The following is a 23,215-nucleotide window of genomic DNA, read 5'->3' as shown; positions in this document are numbered from 1 at the left end:
ACCTTAATATGTGGAGATTGGAAGGGTTTGGGGGTACAGTGAGCCCAATCTATAGTTCTCACATCGAGGAGCATGCTTAAAATACAGACCCCTTATCCCTGCCCTAAAGGCTGCCATTCAAAAAATACTGAGATGGGAGCCCAGGAATCTGTATTGTTAATGCTTCTCAGTTTATTTGGATGTGCAGCCCAAACTCAAAACCATTGACCTGATATAAAATAACACATAACAAACCTTCTCACACATATGTAATTAAAAAAATACAGATAGAGAACTTTACAGTTTCCGAAGTACTTTACACACATCACTCCACTTAACGCGCACAAGCAGCACTACCATTTGCACTTTAGAGATAACAACGCCAAGTCTCACAAAGGGGGTCAATCACTATCACTAGTCAGAAAGGAGCAGACCACTGCTGCTTGAGCCCCCATCTCTGGCTCCCAGTTCCATGTTCCCTCCACTACAGACCTCACAGCTGCTTCCCGGGCCCAAGGCTCCAGGTCCCACAGCCCTTCCCGGTGGCGGCAGGCTTAGAACACAGTTCTCCGGACTCCCAGCCCAGGGCTTTTTATATTCTGATGATGTCAACTCCTTGATGAAAGCCCTTCCTTTACTCTACAATAGACTCGGAATAAAATTCGAACTGCTAGAGCAGAATTCACGCCGCTCTACCACCTGGAACCTTATATTACAACCACTGCAGCTTTTCCTTCACCATCCCATTTCCATGAACCACCCGAACTGCCTGTGGTCTCAGCGACATGAAATCCAGCCGCTCTGGGCCTTTGCAGGTGCATGTTCTCTCTGCCGGGGAAGTCCTTCCATCCGAAGGCTACCTGAACCCACCCTGCTTTTCAGGTCATAGATCAGCTGTCAGCTCCATGAAGAAGCCTTCCTCTTCAACCTTGACCTCCTGCTAGACTGTATTTTAGCTGTGCTCCCACCCACCAGTGCACTTATCTTTCTGTATTGGAAGTCCACACTTACTGATGGACCGTGAGCTCGAGGGCAGCAACCATAGCTTGATCAGTATGGGATCCCCAGCACCCAGCACAAAGTCTGGCACATGCAAATTAGGCACCAAATAAATTGTTTATTGTAAACAAATACTAAATGAATGCATAATTAAATCAGTTGGGCAGATGAATAAATAAAAAACAGAAAAATACATACTGAATCTTTAATGAGCAGATCTCTTAAGAAAGTTTAAATAAAATATTCTCTCCAAAGTACTCACTATGTCTTTTCATTAAAATTTTTGCAGGTCCCTGGTTCTACCCAATAACGACCTCTACAGAGTACCAAGTGATACGCCTCTCTGACCTGGAAAAGCTGTGTACTCAGAATTCTCCTCCAGGGCTAGATTTGTCTCACTGGTAAAGAATTAACTTAGATACACAATTTCTCCCATTTCAATTTTCCATGGTTCTATGGCCTTAGTTTTTAATAAAACGGTGTGTGTATACGTACCTCATCCATGGATGGTCTTAGTTTTGCCCGCGTTGCAGTGCACTGGGCTGCCAGAGAGAAGAGCTTGGCAGAAAAATTCCGAGGACAGGGAAACACTTTCTTATCTAGAAGTGAGAGGCACGAATCGAGTCCTCTCTTTTCCATCAACTCCATAAGGAGGTCCCTCTAGGAAAAGGAGGAGACAACCTCATTTAGAACTCCATCAGAACAAAGACCCAGGTGCACAGAGGAAGACGATTCTTACCAGCTGAATATGCTTCGGGTCATCTAACACCACTTTACAACTTGTCAGAACTTCCATGATCACCTACGAAGAATATACAGAAAGTTAACTATCACACACAATTAGTCACGACTATTAACCTTGGCAATGAGTATAGTGTTCATTCCAATAATTGTAAAAACTAGAATTATTTCTTTGCAAAATAGCAACGGGTATAACTTTCCTGCTTGTATCTAATTCGCATTAGCACCCTTCATGTAGTTGCACATCAGAGGGCTGTTATAATGAATGCATAAAGTAACGCAGATGCACAATGCTGGACAAAACAAGGAAAGGTTGTGAGCTGTCCCTCGGGCCTTCACGGGGTGAAAATTATATTTTATTGCTGATTGATTACACAAAATTAATGTATAAAACAATGAGTGATAGGAGATCGTACATCTGAAAGTGAATGCCTCTTTTAAAGACTGGCTTTATCAGGGTGGCAACTGTTAATAAACCCACACGGATTCCAAGGGCACAACTCAGTCTGGAGCCCTCCCGGCACTCACGATTCCGAAGCTGTAGACATCTGTTTTAGTGGAGAGTCTGCCTTGTCTGATGCACTCCTCTGGCATGTACCAAAGGTGTTTGCCGCCGCCGCTGGTCCTGCTCATCGCAGAGCTCTGGGGCTCCAGGCGGGGTCGGAAGTGAGCCATGGCAAAGCCCGTCAGTCTGGGTTGAAACTGGTCGTCCAAAAGTATGTTTGCACTAAAATCATGAGCAAGGACAAACAAGGCAGAGACATTAAAAAGACATTTTGGTGAAAAATAAGACGACAAGCTCACCTTTATCTAGTTCATTACAAACATGGGCAAATTAGAACGATCCATACTTTTCCATGAAATAGAGGACATGTGCTCAATTTTCTTAAAGTAGAAATCCAAGTGTTACATAAAACCTAAAACAAAATCCTCACCTGGGAACAGTGGGCATTATGAGTTTATAGCTACGTGTGTGGAGCTGGTGGATAGAGCTGATGCTTTGTCAACAGGAGACACTGAAGTGAACTGGAGGACACTGGAGGTGCCTTGTGCTCTGCTGGCGTGATGAGAATGCTACCTGGATTTTAACCAGATAACAATAGTCTGTGATATGCACGGAGCTCTGCCGTGGAACGCTCTGCCTGGAGCCACTCTCCCATGATGTGTGAGGAATCTTTAGTAGCTCCTACCTTAGGGATAACCCCACTCCATTGTCCCAGTATCCATGGCTTTTTTTTGTGTTGAGTCTTTTTTTAAAATTAATTTTAGAGAAAGAGGAAAGAAGAGAGAAAGAGAAACATCGATATGCTGTTCCACTTATTTATGCATCATTGGTTGGTTCTTGTATATGCTCTGACCAGGGATTGAACCCACAACCTTAGTGTGTCAGGACGACATTCTAACCAAATGAACTACCTGGCCAGGGCCTTGTCTTTGAGTCCTCTTTTAAAATATACCCATCTATAGAGGCAGAGGCAAAGGCAAAGCGCTTGGAGTCATTTTTTAGTTGTTCATCAGTTGCATAAAAACCCTAATAATCACTTAACATCTTGGCTGAGAGTAAGCACTAGCTTGCTTGACTGGTGAAGGGCTGCCATAGCCGGATAGGAAAGATAAACCAAGAGGGAGGCACGTTTCACTTGGCCCACACCTGGCCCTGGGACCGCAGGTGGGTTACTTGACCCTGTAAACCTCAGTATCGTCTTTCCTCACAAGTGAAATGAGGAAAACAACAGAACTCACCGAAGGCATATGGGGCATATAAACAGCCTACTGTCTGGCATATGGCAACGCTCAGTAAATGGTAGCTAAGACGAAGGTTAGCAATTGCTCACAAGAGAGAAGATGGATATGGATAAAAAGAGGTGGATGGGCTAAAAGAAAGTTACCTACTTTTCAGTTTTGTTTAGGGCTATTTGGAACCTGTTTTTTGTCCCCTGCAGCCAAAGCTACCAATAAAAGACCTGCCCACCCAAAACACCATATGGTACATTTGGACTACTACACTCTCTTATTAAAAGTGTTAATAGATGCAGGATAAAAATAAGAAATTCTTAATCCTGAACAAGTGTTGGACCTTATGAAAATTCCAGGAGTCCTTTCCGTCCCTCTATAAGTAGACTGACAGGCACCCCCTAGCTCTGCAGGTCTGAACTGCAGGCATTATTATGATTCAGCATATTCAGAGTCCTGGTTCTATTTAGAGGGTGTAAAACTAAGGGCTCAAGAATTCTAACGCAGACTTTGCCCAGGACTGAGCTGACAACAGACAGAATGATGGGGTTTCCAGGACCAGAAAGATATGTCTTAAACTAGCGGAGTTGCAAAATCCAAAGAACCCACCTTCTGCATAAGCCCCGAAGCCCAGACCTGCTGTGTGATCCTGGCATTTGTGAGGAGAAAGTCAGGGAGGAGACTTGCATCATAAGCACAGTCCTCATTTTTCTCCTTGCCTTGTCTTTCCACCCCAGATTACTTCAAACCTGGCAGCTTCTAAGACCAGCCTGGGTCCCACACATCTATGTCACTCCTCACCCATTCTTTGTTTTCCTCACTTGGAAACAGTATTAACTACCCTGACATGCTTCTGAAGATGAGGAAGATATGAGAGCCAGATCATACCTTCTCTCTAGCTCTTGGTGAGAACAGACATTTAGTCCACAATTCTTCCATAGGTGTATGCCTCACTAGTTCAGATCAAGAGCAGGGCTCCTGATGCCCTACTAGGAGATGCCTTGATCATTTCTGACTGACAGGGTATTTCGTGGAGGAGTTTGCCAGGTGTGCCGGTATGTGAGGCGGGCAGAGAGGTTCGTTAACTCTCATTACCAGGACCAACCCTCTGCCCCTCCAGCCTCGGCTGCACACAGAGCCTGGTTCTCTTCTGCACCCTGCCCCACTTCATTTCAGCCTGGAGGAGGAAGCAAAGCTGGGACCGCCAGATTTTCATTGTCAAACATCTGGCCCTCTCCTTCCTCCACCCCAGCTCTTAAGAAGGTATAAAAATCCCAACTTAAAATGCCAGAACGAGGAGAATGCAAAAATTTGAATCTGTGGAATACTTAGACTTCCTGAAGTATAGGTCTTTTCCAAGCAGAAAAGAAGCAGCAATAACAACAAGCATAATCCATTTATTTGACCCTCAGCAAAACTGGCAGGAAGCTTCCAGCCATTGGTGAGTCACATTTCTGCAAGAGTTGAGCTGTGACCACAAGGTGTTACACAATAAAACCCAACAAAGGACTGTGGGTCCGCAAGAGGCCATCAATAAGAATGCGAAATTGTTCTAGGGCACTGCTTTCACACTTTGAATAATGGCATTTGGTGAAAAGACAAGTTGTTTACCAGCTGATGTTAGTGCATAACATAAATTTTGAGTCCAGTGATTTACTCTGTTCAAAATAAAGGTTAATGGTAGTCAAGGAAGAAGGATGTTGTGTTTCAGGACAGTGGGAATTGCAAAAGGCCCTTCAATAATCAATTCTGTCCTAATTCTTCCCCCGCTTCAACCTTAAATAGAATGTTCTAACATAAAGTGCCTTCAGCTACCATGTAGGTCAACTGAACACGTTTATCATATAGGGCTGAAAACAGATTACCAGAATGAAAACAACATAGATAGCTAAAATCATGTAACAATATAATGCAATAAGAGGCTTGCTAGCTACCTATGGTGGTTACCAAGGACACAGATGAGAAGGACCCAATGGCCCACACACTTAATTTAGAGTTTCTACATCCTATTTCTTTTTTTTTTTAATGTTTCCAATTTTTTAAAAAGATTTTACTTATTTTCAAGCATGGGAAGGGAGGGAGAAAGAGAGAGAAACATCAGTGTGTGGTTGTCTCTTGCGTGCCCATCGGTGGGAAACTGGCTGGCAACCCAGGCCTGTGCCCTGACTAGGAATCAAACTCGTGACCCTTTGGCTTGCAAGCCAGCATTCAATCTGCTGAGCCACACCAACCAGGACATACACCCTATTTCTTCTAGCCTTCCCCATAAGACTACTTAGTGTAGCAGAGAGACCTCTCTAGATAATTCTTCTAGCAGAAGGATCAGTGGTAGGTCACTAATGGGACAGGGAAAATCCTGCACAAGGTGGTGATCTTATCCTGCCTGGGAATATTATTGTATTAGGTCTCCCCTTTGGTGAGGATCCGAAGACAATTCTCTTGAGAGAACTGAATCCCCCAAAGGCTACAAGAACCGCTTTCTTTGCTCACCAATTTGTCTCCTGATTTAGTTGAAGTCTGTGGGCCTTAAATATAAAGCAAGATGATACACCTCGACTACCATGCAGGATTTAAACTTAAGTGCACACACCACGTTTGACGTGGAAGTGCATGCCTGGCCTTTGCAGATATGTTTATTTTTATAGGGCTCTATGGGGAGTTATTGGTACCCAGTAGCCCAGTCCCTGAGTGCCTGGCAACTCTCAGGAAAAGCCCAGACTCCACCCAACTGGCCCCAGAGATAAATAGGACCATAGAGGCCTCTCATCGACAGCCTGAGGCAACAGGACTTCTTGCTGCCTGTGTTACAACACCAAGATCCCCCTCACCAGATGAGGCAAGGCCCAGCTTCTCTGGAAACCTGCAGGTTATTGGGAAAGGACAGACACCCACTCCCCCAATGCAATGTGGGCATCTGGTCTAAAACGGTATGAGCCTGAGACCTTTGTTCCCTCCTTGGGTGACACAGCTTTCTCTCTCCTATTGCACCCAGGCAGGACTCAGAGATAGTACTAAAACTTGTTTTGCTTTAATGGCTACCTTATGAGTCCTAGGCTCTCTGTGTAAAGGCCCAGTCAATACAGGGTACTCCTCCTGTACTTGTAAAATTTCATCTCCAGCCAAACTAGCACAACTTCCCTAAGCCTCACTTTCCCTGTCAATACACAGATCTGGTGATGCTTAACTCACATGGCTGTTACAGGGATTAAGTGAGAAAACATATGCAGAGTGCCTGATATACAGGGAAGGCCTAGAAATGTGCTTTGAAGGACATAAGCTAGCCATTGTCCATTCCGCACATAACACCTTACCTCAAAGTCCCAGGGAATTTGGCTGGCTATCACTAGGAGTTCAAGGACAGCAATTTGAAATAACAAAGGTAAGGGGGTTGCAGGCTGACCCTGGAGCTCCAAGGGCCCTTGGGTTAACTAGTTTCAAGGCAGTGGTTGTGTTTCAAAATAGTTCCAGAAAAATTCTGGAAGAACTTGACTAAATTAACATTTCCAGGCATTTTAAGCCCATGGAAAGTAAAAATATATAGCTATTAGTTGGTACATATGTGTGCACACATATATGTATTCAGGTGTATTAATGAATGTTGGTGTTTAGAGTCAGTGATGGTAAATAGAAGAGGGGAAATTTTAACTTATATAATATTTCATTCTTTTGGCATCTCTTAGGGAGAAAATGATATCTTCTAAGATATTTAGATATCTTAGAAAAGAGGAGGTGATAAGGGGAAAATAGGACAGTCTGAAGAAAAAAAGTTGCTTATATCTAAAATGTTTCTGAAAAACAAATGTAGATTTTCAGGGGGGAGAGGGAAAGGGAGGAGATTGGTTAATTAAACAGTCAGTCAAACAAACACATTTTGCACTTCCCGCAGGCTTTGCCATTCTCACTAAGAACTGAGTCGGAGCCCAGCCTCGCCACACCCATCAGCTCTGGGAGTAAAGAGAGGCATGGGCCCTCGGGCAAGGGGCCCTGTTGTAGGAAGGGGCCCATCTGTGGCTTCCTGCCCTCTTCCCAACCACTCAGCCTTTGTAGCCCCTCACAGAGGAAATTCTCTATGTACCTACTACAGCCATACATCTCTGACCAATGTCCATTTTTAAAAATTGTTTTTAAACTAATGTCTTCTTCTCTTTCTTTCCTAGAGCCCTTCCCATACATGAAAGGCTCTTTCACCTGCAGGAGACAAATGGCAATATAAAGGGATGAGCGAATGTAGTCGTATAGGAGACCCTAGAAATGCCCACCAAGATTGTCTCCTGGCTTTGGAAACTAGTGGGGATGAATGTGGTGGTGGGGGGGGATGTCCAGGATAAAATGCATTTGAATTTAAGATCATTCATAAATGTGAAAGCAATTAAGCTCACTAAGGGATAGGATGGAAATAGCAAGAAGGTTTACTGCTTTCAGATGCTTTTATGTGATCCTGTAACTCAAAAACATCTTCGTTCCCCAAATAAAAATGTGAGGGTTTTTGGTCACGAACAGACTTCAGTTCTTTAAGATTGTTTTCTTTAAATCCTTTCCTCCTCAAATTCCACCATCTGGAAATAAATTTTTGTTTTTGTAACATTCTCTTTGAAGAGTTCAAATTACTAAGACTTTTTTGGACTAACTAAACCACCAGACTTTTTGAAAATACCTTTGAAATGTGGACTTGGCGTCTTCCTTCATGTCCGGCGATTGTGTCCTTGACACAGTGTCCCCTAAGAAGGCAATTCACTCTTGCTGCTTGAAAGGGGCGAAGATTCTGCATGCAGACTCCAGGCCAAATCTCTACCTCAGTCCACTGCCTACTGCCATTTTCCCAAGGAGTCCAGTGTCAACATTTCCAAATTTGCATATATTAACTATGCTCTCCTCCCCTGCTCAATTCCACTGTCTCTGCTTAATGAAGCCACCTCGCTCTCACGAGTCCCCACACAAACGTGGAACCCCGCCTCCTTTCCCCGCCCACAGATGTGTGACAGAAGCAGCATGCTGATTTCTGGAAGTCTGGGCTTTCTCTTCTGTCAAACTGAGATAAGACCAGTGACACCTACACTCGGGGTTGTTGGCAAGGCTGATAAATGATCTGGTGGGCAGCTGGGCCACGTCTGAAGCTTCGGGCTTTCCCGGAGCTCCCTACTCTGTCTGCAGCCCATGAGCTTCCCCGCGGTATCAGCACTTACTAATGCAGCCAGGGCGGACTGCTCTGGTTGACGTTTAAAGCCTTTCTGTCCTTCTTTCTTTAAAAGTTTACATTTTTATTGAGGTAACATTGGTAAATCACATTACATAAGTTTCGGGTGCACAACATTGTAATTTGATGCCTGTGTACACTGTAGCCTGCTCACCACCAGAAGTTCAGTCTCCATCTGCCATCGTACTTTCGATCCCCTCTCCTAATACTGCTCCCCTCACCCGCATAGCGCTCCTTCTTCCTCGCTTTCATCCCATCCTCTATGCAGCCTGAGATTCGCTGCCTCCGTGAGGCTTTCACTCGACTTCTCTGAATTCCAGTGCTGCTCCTCCTTTCTCCAAGTTCCCACTTGTTTACATAAGCACAAGGCTGAGTCTGTGGTTGATGGCAAGGAACCATTTGTTCATAATCAGTCAATTAAGAGAACTTAAACCCATGAATAGGTTAGACCATTCTTTATATGGCAAATACGTGGCCCAAACATTGCCAAAACACCCTCCCATATTTTCGGCAGACATCACGAAGTGAGTGCAAAAATGTACACCATCCAGATTCTCTTTCAATACTGCACAGGATAAAATCACTGCCAATCAATCAACGTGAGATGAGGCTGATTTGTCATTGCTGCTATAGGGAGGTTGCTCTTTTGCAGATGAGGCGAATGAGGCCCACGTGGTTGAAACAACTTATTCTGTGCAAAACAGCTTTTTAATGGCAGAGCCAGGACCGAGGCTTCATCCTCCTTCTCCATGTTCAGTGCTCTTTGGATTTACTGTAGTTAACTGAAAATAAATCTTTTAATTTAGCTACTCATAAAAAAATAACTGTTGATCACAAAGCAGAATTTAAGCGAACTATCTCCCCCTCTTTTTTTAGGTGGACGTAGTTAATTCCAGTGCCAAACAGTGACTGAACAAGTCACAGATTTCAGCTCAATATAAAGAAAGCTCTAATCGTTATATCTGCACCAGAATGGAGCTCTGACAACGTGCTGTGCACGGGTCCAGGGCTGGCTGGGTGAGTCACTTGGGAGGTGAAAGAGGCGCTCTCCATCAGGTGGGAGAAACTGCAGCTTATTGCTAAACTCTGGGTGATGCTTTATACAGATTATCTCGCTCCATTCCCACAATCTGGGAGGAGTGGAGCCTACTCAGTTCCAGACGAGGAGACCAAAAGTCACACTGCTAGAAAGTAGTAGAGCAGGGATTTGAGTTGAGATCTCCTGACTGAAAGGCGGTACACTTAGAGACAGAGACAGAAATACATCACTGGTTGTCATCGTTGGGTTGGTTGTTGAAAAGGGGGAAGAAGAGAGAAAAGATTCTGGGGAAGGTGTTTCTGGGAAACAGGCAAGTCAGGACTTTGCCCAACCTGCCCGAGGGTGAGCAGGTCTCTGGAGGCACCTCCCTCACAGAGCTGCACTCCTCACCCTCACTCCAGAGTTGATGAGGATAAAGCTTGACTGGGGTTTTAAAAGTGTTGAATTACATCCTTCTCCTGTCACAGTCCTTACATTTAGAAATAGAGTACAGTACAAAAATAGGCAGATGCAACGTCACAGAATTTGAAAGGAAGAAGAGATCCAACTTGAGATCATCCCAGCTCACTCTGAATGTGCACGTGAGAAGAAAACCGGGGCTGAGAGTGTGAGGCAGGACTAGGCCTGAACACAGATTCCCGGGCTCTTTCCCTGTCCCCTCCAGCAACAGTGCAGACACCGTTTCCTTGAGCTTAAACACAGGCGTTGCTCACTCTCCAGGCTGCTCAATAATGGCCTTACAAATCTTCATTTCTTAAACTATTTTAAAAACCACAAAGGTGTAAGATTACCAAGCTTCTCTGCAGATGGAAGTAATTATGGGGAATGAATGAAATGAAACTTTTGGACATCATTTAGTAACTAGAGACTCACCACTGATATTTCTTCTGCTTCCTCGGTTTGAGATAGAAAGGCTTGATGCCAAATTATATTTTTCTAATAAATATTATTTTTATTATAAGAATAGCACAGCATCCTTACAGAAAAATTTAAAAAACATAATGCAGAAGTAAAAACTAAGCCATTCAGTAAAAAGCTGTATCTCTCTGACTCAATAAAGCCTTATTTATGTTCTTGTTTTACTTTTAATCTATTTCCAATCATAAATTTGTAGGACTCTGTACTACTTCAACTTGTTTTTTTCACTTAATCTCACTTTATGCACATTGTTCCGTGTTATTCCATACTATTAAAACATTATTTAATAATGTCAAATGATGTACAATCCACTCTTCTGTGATTCATCAGTCTGAGGCCCAGATGCAGGGAAGACCATGAAGGTAACGACAGCCCCCATCTCTCACTCCAACAAATGCAGGGACCGGACTTGCTCATCAAAAGATCACTATTTAACACTTTTTGAAATGTCCTTTTTTTTCGGTCAATTATCAGTGTGGTGTGATAAAATACCATATCTCCTAGAAGCTGCCTTTCCTCACAAAGAATTAAAAATTAATATGACAAAGGCAGAAGAGTAGGGATTGCAGGCCCTCCTGAAAACACTAGGCTGTACATACGAGTAGAGGAACCAAAAATTAGGGAGGCCCACATTTAGAGCAAAGTGAGGGGTTCCTTTAAAAGAGATTCAGGAGAGTACCCAGGTCAGCCAATCCACCTTTGGCCAAGACTCTCAGCCATTACCATCCGACAGATGCTCAGTACTCCAAATGAAATCAGTTGGTTTCATTCCAGTTTCTAGAGAACAGGTGTGCCCATCACCCAAGGAAGGTGGAAATATACTGCTATAGTTGGCACTAATTCACATGTTTGCTGGCAGGCCCAGCAGAAAGTTCAAGAGTTCAGTGGCTGTGAAAGAGGCTGATGTGCTCTGGAGCACAGAGGAATACACCGATGAGCACTTGTGAAGCCACAGTTCTCAATAAATGCCCACAGCCCCAGAACTCCACACCCTGACCCATGCCTGGATGGGCACAGTCTGTAGGTGGTTATGTTGAGTCTTTGAACCTTTTGGAAAACTCAGAAAGGCAACAACTGGCAGACCATTCACCAACTAGGAAAATACAATACATTGCCAGCTGCATTTCCAGTTTAAAACCCGCCTCTTCCATGAGATTTCCCATCTGATCAGATAGATGTCTTTCAGTACTCGATACCCCTACTACCCACTGGGCACACATCTAGCAGCAGTATTATTCAGATGACCTTGCAGTTCAGCACATCTAAACATGTACCTGGGATACTGGCCTGGAATAAATGTCCTCCTTCAAAATCATGGTATCACCTAAGAGATTCCAGAACCTTTCCATTGTCACCTATACCCCAGAGAAGCCTCAGAGTCCCTTTAGAGAGAGCTGTGCTTGTCAAATCTAAGTCTCAGCCTTGTTAGCATTCAAGCCTCTATCCAACCCCTGACCACACTTCTTACTCCTCCCTCTAGTCTTATCTTTCCTTATTCCAACCTTACCCTTTCCATTCCAGTCAATCAATACGTCTTGCTATCATTATATGCTTGGCGATTCTTCACTCTGTTCCCTTGAACATATTATTACTTCTACCAAGAATATTCCCTTCCATCCTTTCAATGAATCCACCGCCATGACCCATCTCCTCAAAGACTTGGCCCACAACCACCTAATTAGAAGAAGAACAGCTCTACTGGGAGACTCCCAGCCAAGATGGAGGCGTAGGTAGACACACTGTGCCTCCTCGCACAACCAAAATAAGGGCAACAACAATTCAGAAACAAAATAACAACCAGAAAATTGAACTGTGTAGAAGTTGGACAACCAAGAAGATAAAATAGACACACTCATCCAGACTGGTAAGCAGGGTGGAGTCGGGCAGTGGACGGAGAGGGTTTGCTGCACAAAAAGCAGTGGCAACAGGCACAAAAGGCACCTTGGGTATGAAGGTGGCAACTGGCAGACCCCAGGCGCAAGGTGGCAATGGGCAGACCCAGTGAGGTGGCAATTATGAAGTGAGGTACTGCACACAAGGCGGCTGACCTGGCGGTCCCACATTTGTGCGCAGATAAACCAGGAGAAATTGGGAAGTGAGACAGACCCTGCAACCCAGGGTCCCAGCATGTGGAAATAAAGCCTCAAAATGCCCACGGAAAACACCTGTGGGGGTTGAGGTGCAGGGAGAAACTCCCAGCCTCACCAGAGAGTTCACTGGAGAGACCCACAGGGTCCTAGAATGTATACAAGCCCACCCATATGAGAATCAACACCAGAAAGGCCCAGTTTGCTTGGGGGAAGTGGCGGAGGCGACTGAGATCCTACAGAGAGCAGAGCAAGCGCCATTGTCCCCTCTTAGACCCAGCCCCCACATATGTCACAACCCAGCAACTGGGTTACCCCGCCCTGGTGAACACCTAAGGCTCCACCCCTCACATGTAACAGGCAAAACAAGACAAAAAAAATGGCCCAAACAGAAGAACAGATCAAAGCTCCACAGCAAATACAACTAAGCGATGAACAGATAGCCAACCTATCAGATGCACAGTTCAAAATACTGGTGATCAGGATGCTCACAAAATTGGATGAATTTGGTCACAAATTACATGAACAAATGAAGGCTACGCTAAGTGAAATGGAGGAAAATGCACAAGGAACCAATAGTGATGGGAAGAAAACTGGGACTCAAATCAATGGAGTGGACCAGAAGGAAGAAAGAAACAACCAAACAGAAAAGAATGAAGAAACAAGAACTCAAAAAACTGAGGACAGGCTTAGGAACCTCCAGGACATCTTTAAACATTCCAACATCCGAACTATAGGGGTACCAGAAGGGGAAGAGGAAGAGGAATAAGTGGAATAGGGGTACCAGAAGGGGAAGAGGGGAAGAGGAATAAGTGGAAAACTTACTTGAACAAATAATAAAGGAGAACTTCCCCAATCTGGCAAAGGAAATACACTTCCAGAAGGTCTGGGAAGCTCAGAGAGTCCTAAAGAAGTTGGACCCAATGAGGAACACACCAAGGCACATCATAATGACATTAGCCAAGATTAAAATGAAGGAGAGAATTCTAGAAGCAGCAAGAGATAGAGAGACAGTAACCTACAAAGGAGTTCCCATCATACTGTCAGCTGATTGCTCAAAAGAGACCTTGCAGGCAAGAAGGGGCTAGAAAGAAGTATTCCAAGTCATGAAATGCAAGGACCTACATCCAAGATTGCTCTATTCAGCAAAGCTTTCATTTAGAATGGAAGGGCAGATAAAGTACTTCTCAGATAAGGTCAAGTTCAAGGAGTTCATCATCACCAAGCCCTTATTTTATGAAATGTTAAAGTGACTTATCTAAGAAAAAGAAGATAGAAAACATGTATAGTAGATTGACAGCAAACTCAAAATTACTAACAATCACACCTAAAACAAAAACAGAAACAAACTAAGCAAACAACTAGAACAGGAATGGAGATCACATGGAGGGTTAAAAGTGGGAAGAGGAGAGTGGGGGAAAAGGTACAGAGAATAAGTAGCATAGACGGTAGGTAGAAAATAGACAGGGGTAGGGTAAGAACAGTATGGGAAATGTAGAAGCTAAAGAACTTGTGACACATGGACATAAACTAAAGAGGGGGAATGTGGGTGTGCAGTGTGGAGGGGAATGAAGGGAGGGAAATGGGACAACTGTAATAGTATAACCAATAAAATATACTTAAAAAAAAGAAGAAAAGCCTTCTCAGACCAACGAGGCATTGGATGTTAGTGTTGCACTTTATATATTGTGTTTGTGTTATCTCTCTGATCAACAGGTTGAACCTTCAAAGACAAGACTATGATCATGGTCTTCCCCCTCTGCGATCTAATGCAATGGTCTGCACACAACAGATATTCCATAAATATTTGTAAGCTGAAATAAATGTATGACTTGGCTGGGTAGCTCAGTTGGTTAGAATGTTGTCCTGATGTGCCAAGGTTATGGGTTTTATCTCTGGCCAGGGCGCATACAAGAATCAACCAATGAATGCCTAAATAAGTGGAACAACAAATTAATGTCTCTCTTTGTCTCTCATATCAATAAATAAAATTGAAAATAAAATGTCTAATTTTTAAAGTGTTCAATATGTCAGTTAGCACAGAAGTGATTTTTCTTAACATAGATCTTAGCTTGTGGGCCCATCTTCAAACACAATAAATTTATGATGGAGGGAAAGTGCTACGAACTGAATGTGTGGTGTCTCCCAAATTCATATGTTGACACTGTATGAATTAGGAGGTAGGCCTTTGGGAATTGATCAGGTTGTGAGAGTAGAGCCCTTGCAGAAGGGACTAGTGCCTTAAAAAGGGGCCACAGAGAGATCCCTTGCCCCTTCAGCCAGGTGAAGACACAGGGAAAAGATGGCTGGCTGGCTGTGAACAGAACGTGAGACCTCACAGACGAAGGGCGGGCCAGCATCATGATATTGGACCTCCCAGCCTTCAGAACTGTGAGAAACGAATGTGTGTTGGTTATTAGCCACCCACTTGATAGTATTTTGGTTATAGAATCCTGAACGAATTAAGACAGTAAGTAAAAAAGGGAGAAGTAAAAGGGCTGATTAGCTATCACATCTGTCAGCCTCTTCCACTGCCGTTCCGACCACGTCTCGACCAATGACAACAGGAGCTTCCATTTGATGAGTGTGGACTCTCTGCCAGGTGCCATTCATACTTTGTCAGTTTACCCTGAGATAGAAGCCATTATCCTTATTAGCTTTTTGCAGAGGAAAAAATCCTGAGGCTCAGATGAGTTAAGCACTTTGCTCAGAATCACATTTTAAGCAGAAAGTCATCTACTGAACTATCAGGAAAGATGAAAAGAGGTGGGGAGGAAAGTGCACGAAAAAGAATCGCTTGGTCACATTTTGCAGAGCGGTGTCCGGTCAGTCCTTCCTGTACAACTGTGGTGGCTGCAGGGGGTGGCCCAGGTTCCTCCTCCAAAATCCAGGGAGGCAGCCGCTCCCCAACCAGGGATGGGGGCTGCTGATGGCTCACAGCTAAACCCCCACCTGGCAGCTATCTTGGCCAAGTTACAGCCCCTCTCAGGGCCAGTCAGATGAAGGGCTACTAAAACCTGAGTGCCTTGCCTCACTTCAGAATATTTTTCAAGGGTCACCCCAACCTCAGCAGTCCCCATGGCATTGGCCAAGGCCTCTATGATAGTCTCCCAGCCCAGCTTCTCCAAGCGCACAATTCGGCCTTGCTGCTTTCCTCCCTGACATTTGCGGTTCCTGAGAGCACACCCTTTAAAATCTCCTGCAGGCAAATCTCTGCCTCTGAGCCTATTTCCTGGGAAACTGCCTGAAGGCACCAAACGTTAGTGGGAAAGCAGAAATCAGGATCCACAGTCTGCGCTCTACCCTAAACCAGGAGTGAGATGCTGGAGAGACACATCCAAGTCTCCTCACTCAGCATCAGTGTTGGGAAACCTCGTGGCTTGGAAGGAGTCTGGATGTGTATCCCTCCACCCTGATGTTCTGACATTATTTTTCTTCTCACCTATCTTTCCTATCAAGCTGTGCTTTCAGGAGAGAATTTGACCAACTTAGCCACATTAGGCTAAAGAAAATTAATTAAATTCATGTATTACCGCTCGAGATTGAAAATAAACTCATGTTCATTTTAAGTTTAAACCAAGGGAAGAATATGTACAGCAAAATTCTAAATATTTATTTATTTACTTATTTACTCAGTTAACACATATTTGAGCACCTGCTGGGCAGAGCTGGTGGGAACCGGGTAGAAAGAGGGTGGTTTTAGGTTGGAAGTGGCCACCTCAGCCCTTTGGAACCAACCCTAATGGCTGACACTGCCGACCTCTGAGACCGCCACTGTCTGTCTATGTCTCAGGTGCCAGCGAGGGTCCACCAACTTTAGGCTGATTTATGGGGTCACAAGCAGTTGATGAATTACCACATTGCCACAGGAGCAGACAGCTATGGGTGGTAACCCCAAATCCTCTAGGACTAAATGAAAATCTAGTCTTTTCATTTGGAGTTCATTTCACTAGCAAAACAAAGAAGTAAGCAATCCGTCCCTCTTTTGTCAACTCAAAAGCACACCAAAAGTTGTTTTTTTCCCAAGGTACTAGGAGATGGTTCAGAAGAGGGAGGAGCCTTTCAAATTGAGTCTTTCCTGCTGTCCAGCAGTGGCATATTTAGCTCTTTTGGACAAGTTCAAGATGAAGGGCACATAGGAAAAATTCACCAGGGAGGTTTTGCTCAGGCTGTCTACTCTCTGAATGATACTTATGTCCACTGAAGAAGGAGACAGATGGAAAGTATTGCTTCTAGTTTTCTCAAGTCTTAAAATGAAGACAGGAGTTTCTGCTCAGCTTGTTGCATATGAATACATACAGCTACGAGGTGGCTGGCTCAGTGGAATCACCAAGACACAGGAGACTCAAGGACAGAGAATTTTAGTTGTTATTTACCTCTTGCTAAGAATCCTCTTATAAGTAAGTCACTTAACCCTTCCTTTAACCTCATTTTTTAAAGTGAGATTAATACAGGTTCAGTTCACAGTTTGTTACGCCGTATAATTAATAGGGTGCATGAAACGGTCTTACACTTTTCATTAATAATTCTCAAAGGTAATATAAACTCTCCCTTTGGCAGCATAAATGTAGCTTTTAATTTGGTAGATGTGTTTTCATTAGTAAAAAGGTAAGATTTGAAATACCTCGATGAGCATTTTTAATACACACATACATGCCAGGGACTATAGACAGCAAGTAGCATGAAGTCTGACTCACGCGCAGTGATGGGAGGGGCTTTCGGGTGAAACCCAGAGCTCCCGGTACTTTACCTCGATACGCTGCCGCAGATGACCGCGCACGGGTGAGCGTTGTGCAGGTACCGAACGGCCTTGGCTGTTCCTATTAATACACTGATTCGCGTGTGCCAAGACAGCGGGGCTGTGTTACCCTAAAAAGATGACAGTGGTTGGTTTAGTTGGACTTTCTGAGTAAAAACCGTGTGCATAACAACTCTGTGCATATTGCACAGAAGGCTGTCAGAGTAGAAGCTGATGGTGAAGGGGGCTGTGGTTACCATAACGTATTTTTAATTCAAGACACGCTCTCCTCCACTCCCAATGATGGTTCTAGGCCTTTGTAACCAATAAATAAATACCTACTAATGTTAATTTTAGCTTACTCAAAATATGGATAATAAAGTAATTATGTTTAAAAGTTCATTAAATAAAATATTTGTGGCAAAATAGTATGGGGAATTGAGAATTATCTGGTTTTATTCTCATCTTAAATGAAACTTAACCTATTTGAAGCAATTTTTAAACTTATATTTCAAAAACATCATATGAGAAATCATGGCATTTTGTTCATCCTCCTTCTCTTTAAGGAGTCTGTATCATTTTTATGTCTATTCTTTGTATTGAAGGGTGGAACCTTGGTAGCTACACAAAAATTATCTGAGAAATAAGGGTAGTTGATGTACATTTATTTGAGATATAGAATCAATAAGGAATAAGGACCCAGTAAATTCTTTGGCCACCATATCGCACAACACACAGTAACTCAGGTATTTATTCAACCTTCTTAGAGTAAGAAATTAATTCGTGGAGGAGTCCTCTGCCTCCTCGGGAGACCCATCGTGGGCTGTGCCCTCATCTGAACACACACGTTGATCTCCCAGCTCTGGTGGAAGGAAGGTTTGAGCAGCTTCCCATGGGCTTCAGGGGACCAAAGCAGCAAGCGGAGTAACGGAAATGACTTACTACACAGTGTAATCTGTCAAAAAGTGATCCGTTTCTCATATATGGATAAACCAGGCAGAACTTCTCATTCTCTGTAAAATATGCAGCCAACTCCAGTATGTTTGGATGTTGATATCTTGAAACAAAAGATATTTAAATCCATCAAATTGCTTATTTGAATAGGAAATAAACAACACTCTGGTTTGGGGATGGGAATAGGTCTACAGCAGAACATAAATTTGGCCAAGGGAGGAGTAATTTCATTGGATACATGACACGGATCTGCTTTCCAAATTGGTCAAAAGTGTTCTAACAAAGGCTAGCCCCTCTTTGATTAACTGTGACTATGCAAATACATAGGAAATATCCAAATATAGGAGAGAATAAAGAAAGATTTTCTTTCTCTATAGGAGAGAAGAAAGAAAGATTTAAGAAAATGAAGAGTTTTTAAGATTTGGGTGTTGGGAATTTTACAACAAATAGATAGCAATATTCCATATTAACTTATTTTTATCAGCATAAACCCAATATAACTTATTTATTATATAAAGATAATGTAACTGAAACTATCCATTTCATTGCTTCAGGTAACTGCATGTAAGTCACCAAAACAGAAGAATACAGAAGACTTGTTTTCATTCACATTTGTCGAGAGAAAGTAGGCAGGTACTGTACTAGGCAGCAGTTGCACAGGTAAAAGATATCCAAAGTTTCCACAAAGATTGTATTGTTATCTAAAATCCATGTGGCTAGTAAAGTCAGAGGATGAAAACCATATCACTGGTCTCTGAATCATGGAATTCTGTGTCAGTGTAAGATACATGCCTCAGGCTCCTTTCCTTAATGGCTGTATTTTTTGAATGCATGTGTCATCATTGTGAAAACCAATGGAGCCCAGGTAATAACGATGAAACACAAAACACGTGAAATTCACACATACTGTGAATTCAGTTCGATTCATCAATTATTGGTGAATACATACTATGTTGTAGGCATGCTTGGGGATATTCAAATAAATAAAGCTATTTTTTAAAAAAATGGTTCTATTTATAAATTCCTATTATTTGTTTCTTCAATAGCAAAACTTTGGTATAAACCACACACATCTATGGATATCTATCTATAGGGAGATATCGATCTATCATCTAATCTAATCTCCCTTCTAGTCCTATTCCTCCTTCCTCAGGAAAGGGTGCGTGTGTGTGTATGTGAACGCAAACATACACACATACACAAACACACAGAGAAACTTTTATTGTTAAATATGTGAAAAACTGTCACATGAGATCACTGCACTTATTATGATTATGACCGTATCCACAAAATGCAAAGCAATGGACTGAAAAGGACCCAAGCTGGTATATTTGGTTGCTTAAATAAGCTGATCTATGCCACTAGTTGGCTGATTCTCTGGCAGTTTAAAATAATTTACTGAAATAGAAATTTTTTGATAAGCAGTTGCTAGAAGACCTTGTATAGACATAGACATGGCTCTGCTCTCTCCCTCACAGAGCAGAAATGACCATTTGCTTATTTTTAATTATTATTGATCTACCAGAAAAATGATTGGTTGCGAAGTTATCGAAGCATGGAACATGGAAATGTTATAGGAAATGATTGCTGTTTTGAATTCTGTGGACCCATCTTACCCATCCTTTCACTAAAAAATTTTAAGTTGGTGGGATTTTGGATTATATAGCTCTGAAGATCATCAGCAGGTCAGATAGTTTTTGAAATAAATTCAATAAATATTTTTGAGTGCCTCTGGAGATAAAACGTGATGCAAGCTAGCACGGTGTGACAGAGCAGACAGACTTGGACAACAAACAAACCTGGGTTTGAGTCTCTGGTTTTCCTTTTATCGGCTGTGTAAGTTTGAACAAGTTATTTGGTCTCTGCGATTTGGATTATGCCCCACCCCATCCATATGTTGAAAGCATCGCCCCCACTGTGATGATGTTTCACAATGAGGCCTTTGGGAGGTAATTGGGGTTAGATGAGGCCATGAGGGTGGAGTCTTCATGATGGAATTGGTGCCTCTATGAGGAGAAACACGAAAGAGTTTGCTCCCCCTCTTCACCACTTGAGGACCAAACAAGAAGTCAGTCATCTGCAAGCCTAGAAGAGTCCCCACAGGAATCAAATCTGCCTTGATCTTGGACATCTCAGACTCCAGAACTGCGAGAAGTAAATTTCTGTTGTTTAAGTCAGCCAATCTATGGAAGTGGGTAAAACACCTACTTCTTGATTCTTAGGAAAATTAAAGTTTAAATCTCTAGCCAAACCCCAGATCCTTGAAAATGATTAGGTCTTATCTCTTTTCTTGAAGAAGGAAAAAAAAAAGAATCAGAAGCCACATTCTAAGATGTTTCCAACTCTATTCAAGGCACAAGGATTAAGCAGTTCCCTTGATATTAAAAAAATAAAAATCAAAAAACTCATCCTCAGGTCTCAGCTTAGATGTTACTTTTTCCAAGAAGCTTACTCTGTGGCTCATCCCCACCCCCAAGGTACCATTTCCTGTTTCTTCAGTGTTCTATACTTCCTCATCTTATCACTTAATTTACTGAAAATGCTTATTTCCTTCTGTACTTCTCTCCTAATCCCACTCCAAACACCTCGGATATCCTGTTCTGAAAGGTGAAAGCTGCATCTTACTTATAAATAAGACTTACTTTTCTATAAGTAAATCTCTGAGACCAGGGAGATTGAAGATGATTTAGGAAATAAGTTGGATCTTGTAAAAAAAAAATAGGATCTACCTCTAATTCTTCATCCGTAAAATAGGGATAATAGCAGTACTTACCTCATAGGTAAGTTCATTACCACATAGGTAATCCTATGATTACCACATAGGATTAAAGAATTAATTCATGTAAAGCTCTTGGTGAATAAATATTAGAAATATAAATAATAATGATGACACATGAGGAATACCCAACATCATGGAGTTGTTAATTCTCTCTAAATTAATGTATAAATACCTTACTAGAATAAATCCAAATGAGTCAGATACATGAATATAAAAAATGAAATCATAAAAGTACTTGAAAAAAATGGCAATATTATTTTATAAACTATCAGTGGGGGAGGTCTTTTAAACTTTGATATAAAACCCAGATTTTATAAAAGAAAATATAGTTGAAAATATTAAATTCAACTACATGAAAACCATTTCCACATGGCAAAAACTAGAATAAGCAAAGACACATGACATAAAAAAATTACTTGTATCTCATAAAATAAAACAGGAGTAATTTTCTCTAATATATAAAATGCTCTTATAAACCATTAAGAAAAGTACACAACAGTCCAATAAAAAATGGAGAAAAAGATATGATATTCATATCTCTTAACATATAAAAAGATTCACTCATAATATAAAAAAACTTAAACTACTCTGAAAAACTATTTCCACCTAGCACACTGGCAAAATTAGAAGTTAAGAATAAATGCTATGCCCTGGCTGGTGTGGCTTGGTGGATTGAGCACTGACCTGTGAACCAAAGGGTTGCCAGTATGATTCCCAGTCAGGGCACTTGCCTGGGTTGTGGGCCAGGTCCCCAGTAGGAGGCTCACTAGAGGCAAGCACACATTGATGTTCCTCTCCCTCTCTTTCTCCCTCCCTTCCCCTCTCTCTAAGAGTAAATACATAAATTTGAAAAAAAAAAAAAAGAACAAATGCTATGTTGGCAAGAATGGGGAACCAGGAACTCTTACATATGACTAGCATAAGTATAAATTGGTATAACTTTCAGTGAAGGACAATTTGGTAATATGTCATACATATCACCATTTGATCCTATAATTTTATTTATGTAAATCTATCTTAGATATATTCAAACAGGTATGAAATAGCATATGTAAAGGTTTTCTTGTTGCACCATATTTTTTGATAAAAAATAAAATAAAGCCCTGGCTGGTGTAGCTCAGTGGATTGAGTGTGGGCCTGGGAATCACACGATCGTGGTTCGATTCCCAGTCAGGGCACATGCCTGGGTTGCTGGCCAGTTCCCAGCAGAGGACTCACGAGAGGCAACCATACATTAATATTTCTCTCCTTCTCTCCTTCCCTTCCTCTCTAAAGATAAATAAATAAAATCTGTTTTAAAAAAGATACTTGTCTAAAAAAATAAATAAAATAAAATAAAATAAAAGCCCATCAGTAAAGGAATGTTTAATGAAATTACAGTAGAGCACACACTGGAGCACTAAAGCGAGCAAAATGAACCAAGTGTGAGACCTCTTGTGGGAGAAGAGGGAAAACAGAAGACTCAATACACGAATGCTTACACAGAAACTGTCTCCGGAAAGGTGTGCGAGACTCTGACCACGTGACTGCCTTGGGGAAAATTAGCTGGGCAGCCGGATGATAATAGTGGAAGCAATTGTTTTCTTGTTTACCCTTTCGCACTTTTGGAATTTTGAAATGTTTCAACTTATTCCTAAGCAAATAAATAAAGCTTCAATATAAAAACTTTATTGCAATTTGTTTTCAGTTTTCCATTGACTAAATGATATATATTATGTTTTTAGAATTAGCCTTTAACGTTTTGGCTTCTGGGTCTGGACATAAAAGCAGAGGGATTGATACCCCTCCCCCCAGTCACATATTGGTTTAGAAAACATTGGAAAAGAACATTTTCTATTTGTGAAGGGTGATGAGTGAACTCTTTAGGGTTAGGGCCTCTGATGAGGCTGCACAGCTGCATATATGAATATGTATGAGAATGAAGTAATTTTAGTTTGTCCCCAAGGACTCTCAGGCTCACAAACAAATTCCCAGAAAATAATATGCATATCAAAACACTTGATTTCTTTGTCTAGAACTCTTCTCTTGAGGGCAGTTATATGGACAAAACAGT

The 23,215-nt window shown here is 42.1% G+C and overlaps 1 protein-coding gene across 1 annotated transcript in view; it reads right to left on the bottom strand.

Annotated features, from left to right (window-relative positions):
- The window catches only part of IRAK3 (interleukin 1 receptor associated kinase 3), a 58,298-nt gene that overhangs the window by 4,607 nt on the left and 30,476 nt on the right, over window positions 1-23,215 (bottom strand). The window contains exons 7-11 of the mRNA XM_037063091.1: window positions 18,372-18,486; window positions 17,442-17,560; window positions 2,248-2,446; window positions 1,718-1,780; window positions 1,474-1,638 (exon numbers count right to left, since the gene is read on the bottom strand). Of these exons, the coding sequence (XP_036918986.1) occupies window positions 1,474-1,638; window positions 1,718-1,780; window positions 2,248-2,446; window positions 17,442-17,560; window positions 18,372-18,486 (661 nt within the window). The remainder of the gene's footprint in view (window positions 1-1,473; window positions 1,639-1,717; window positions 1,781-2,247; window positions 2,447-17,441; window positions 17,561-18,371; window positions 18,487-23,215) is intronic.

The sequence above is a fragment of the Sturnira hondurensis genome, unplaced genomic scaffold, assembly GCF_014824575.4.
Source record: "Sturnira hondurensis isolate 20B ecotype Veracruz unplaced genomic scaffold, ASM1482457v3 Scaffold0014384, whole genome shotgun sequence".
NCBI classification, from domain to species: Eukaryota; Metazoa; Chordata; class Mammalia; order Chiroptera; family Phyllostomidae; genus Sturnira; species Sturnira hondurensis.
The sequence above is the reverse complement of the archived record's forward strand: the minus strand, read 5'-3'. Positions and strand labels throughout refer to the sequence as shown.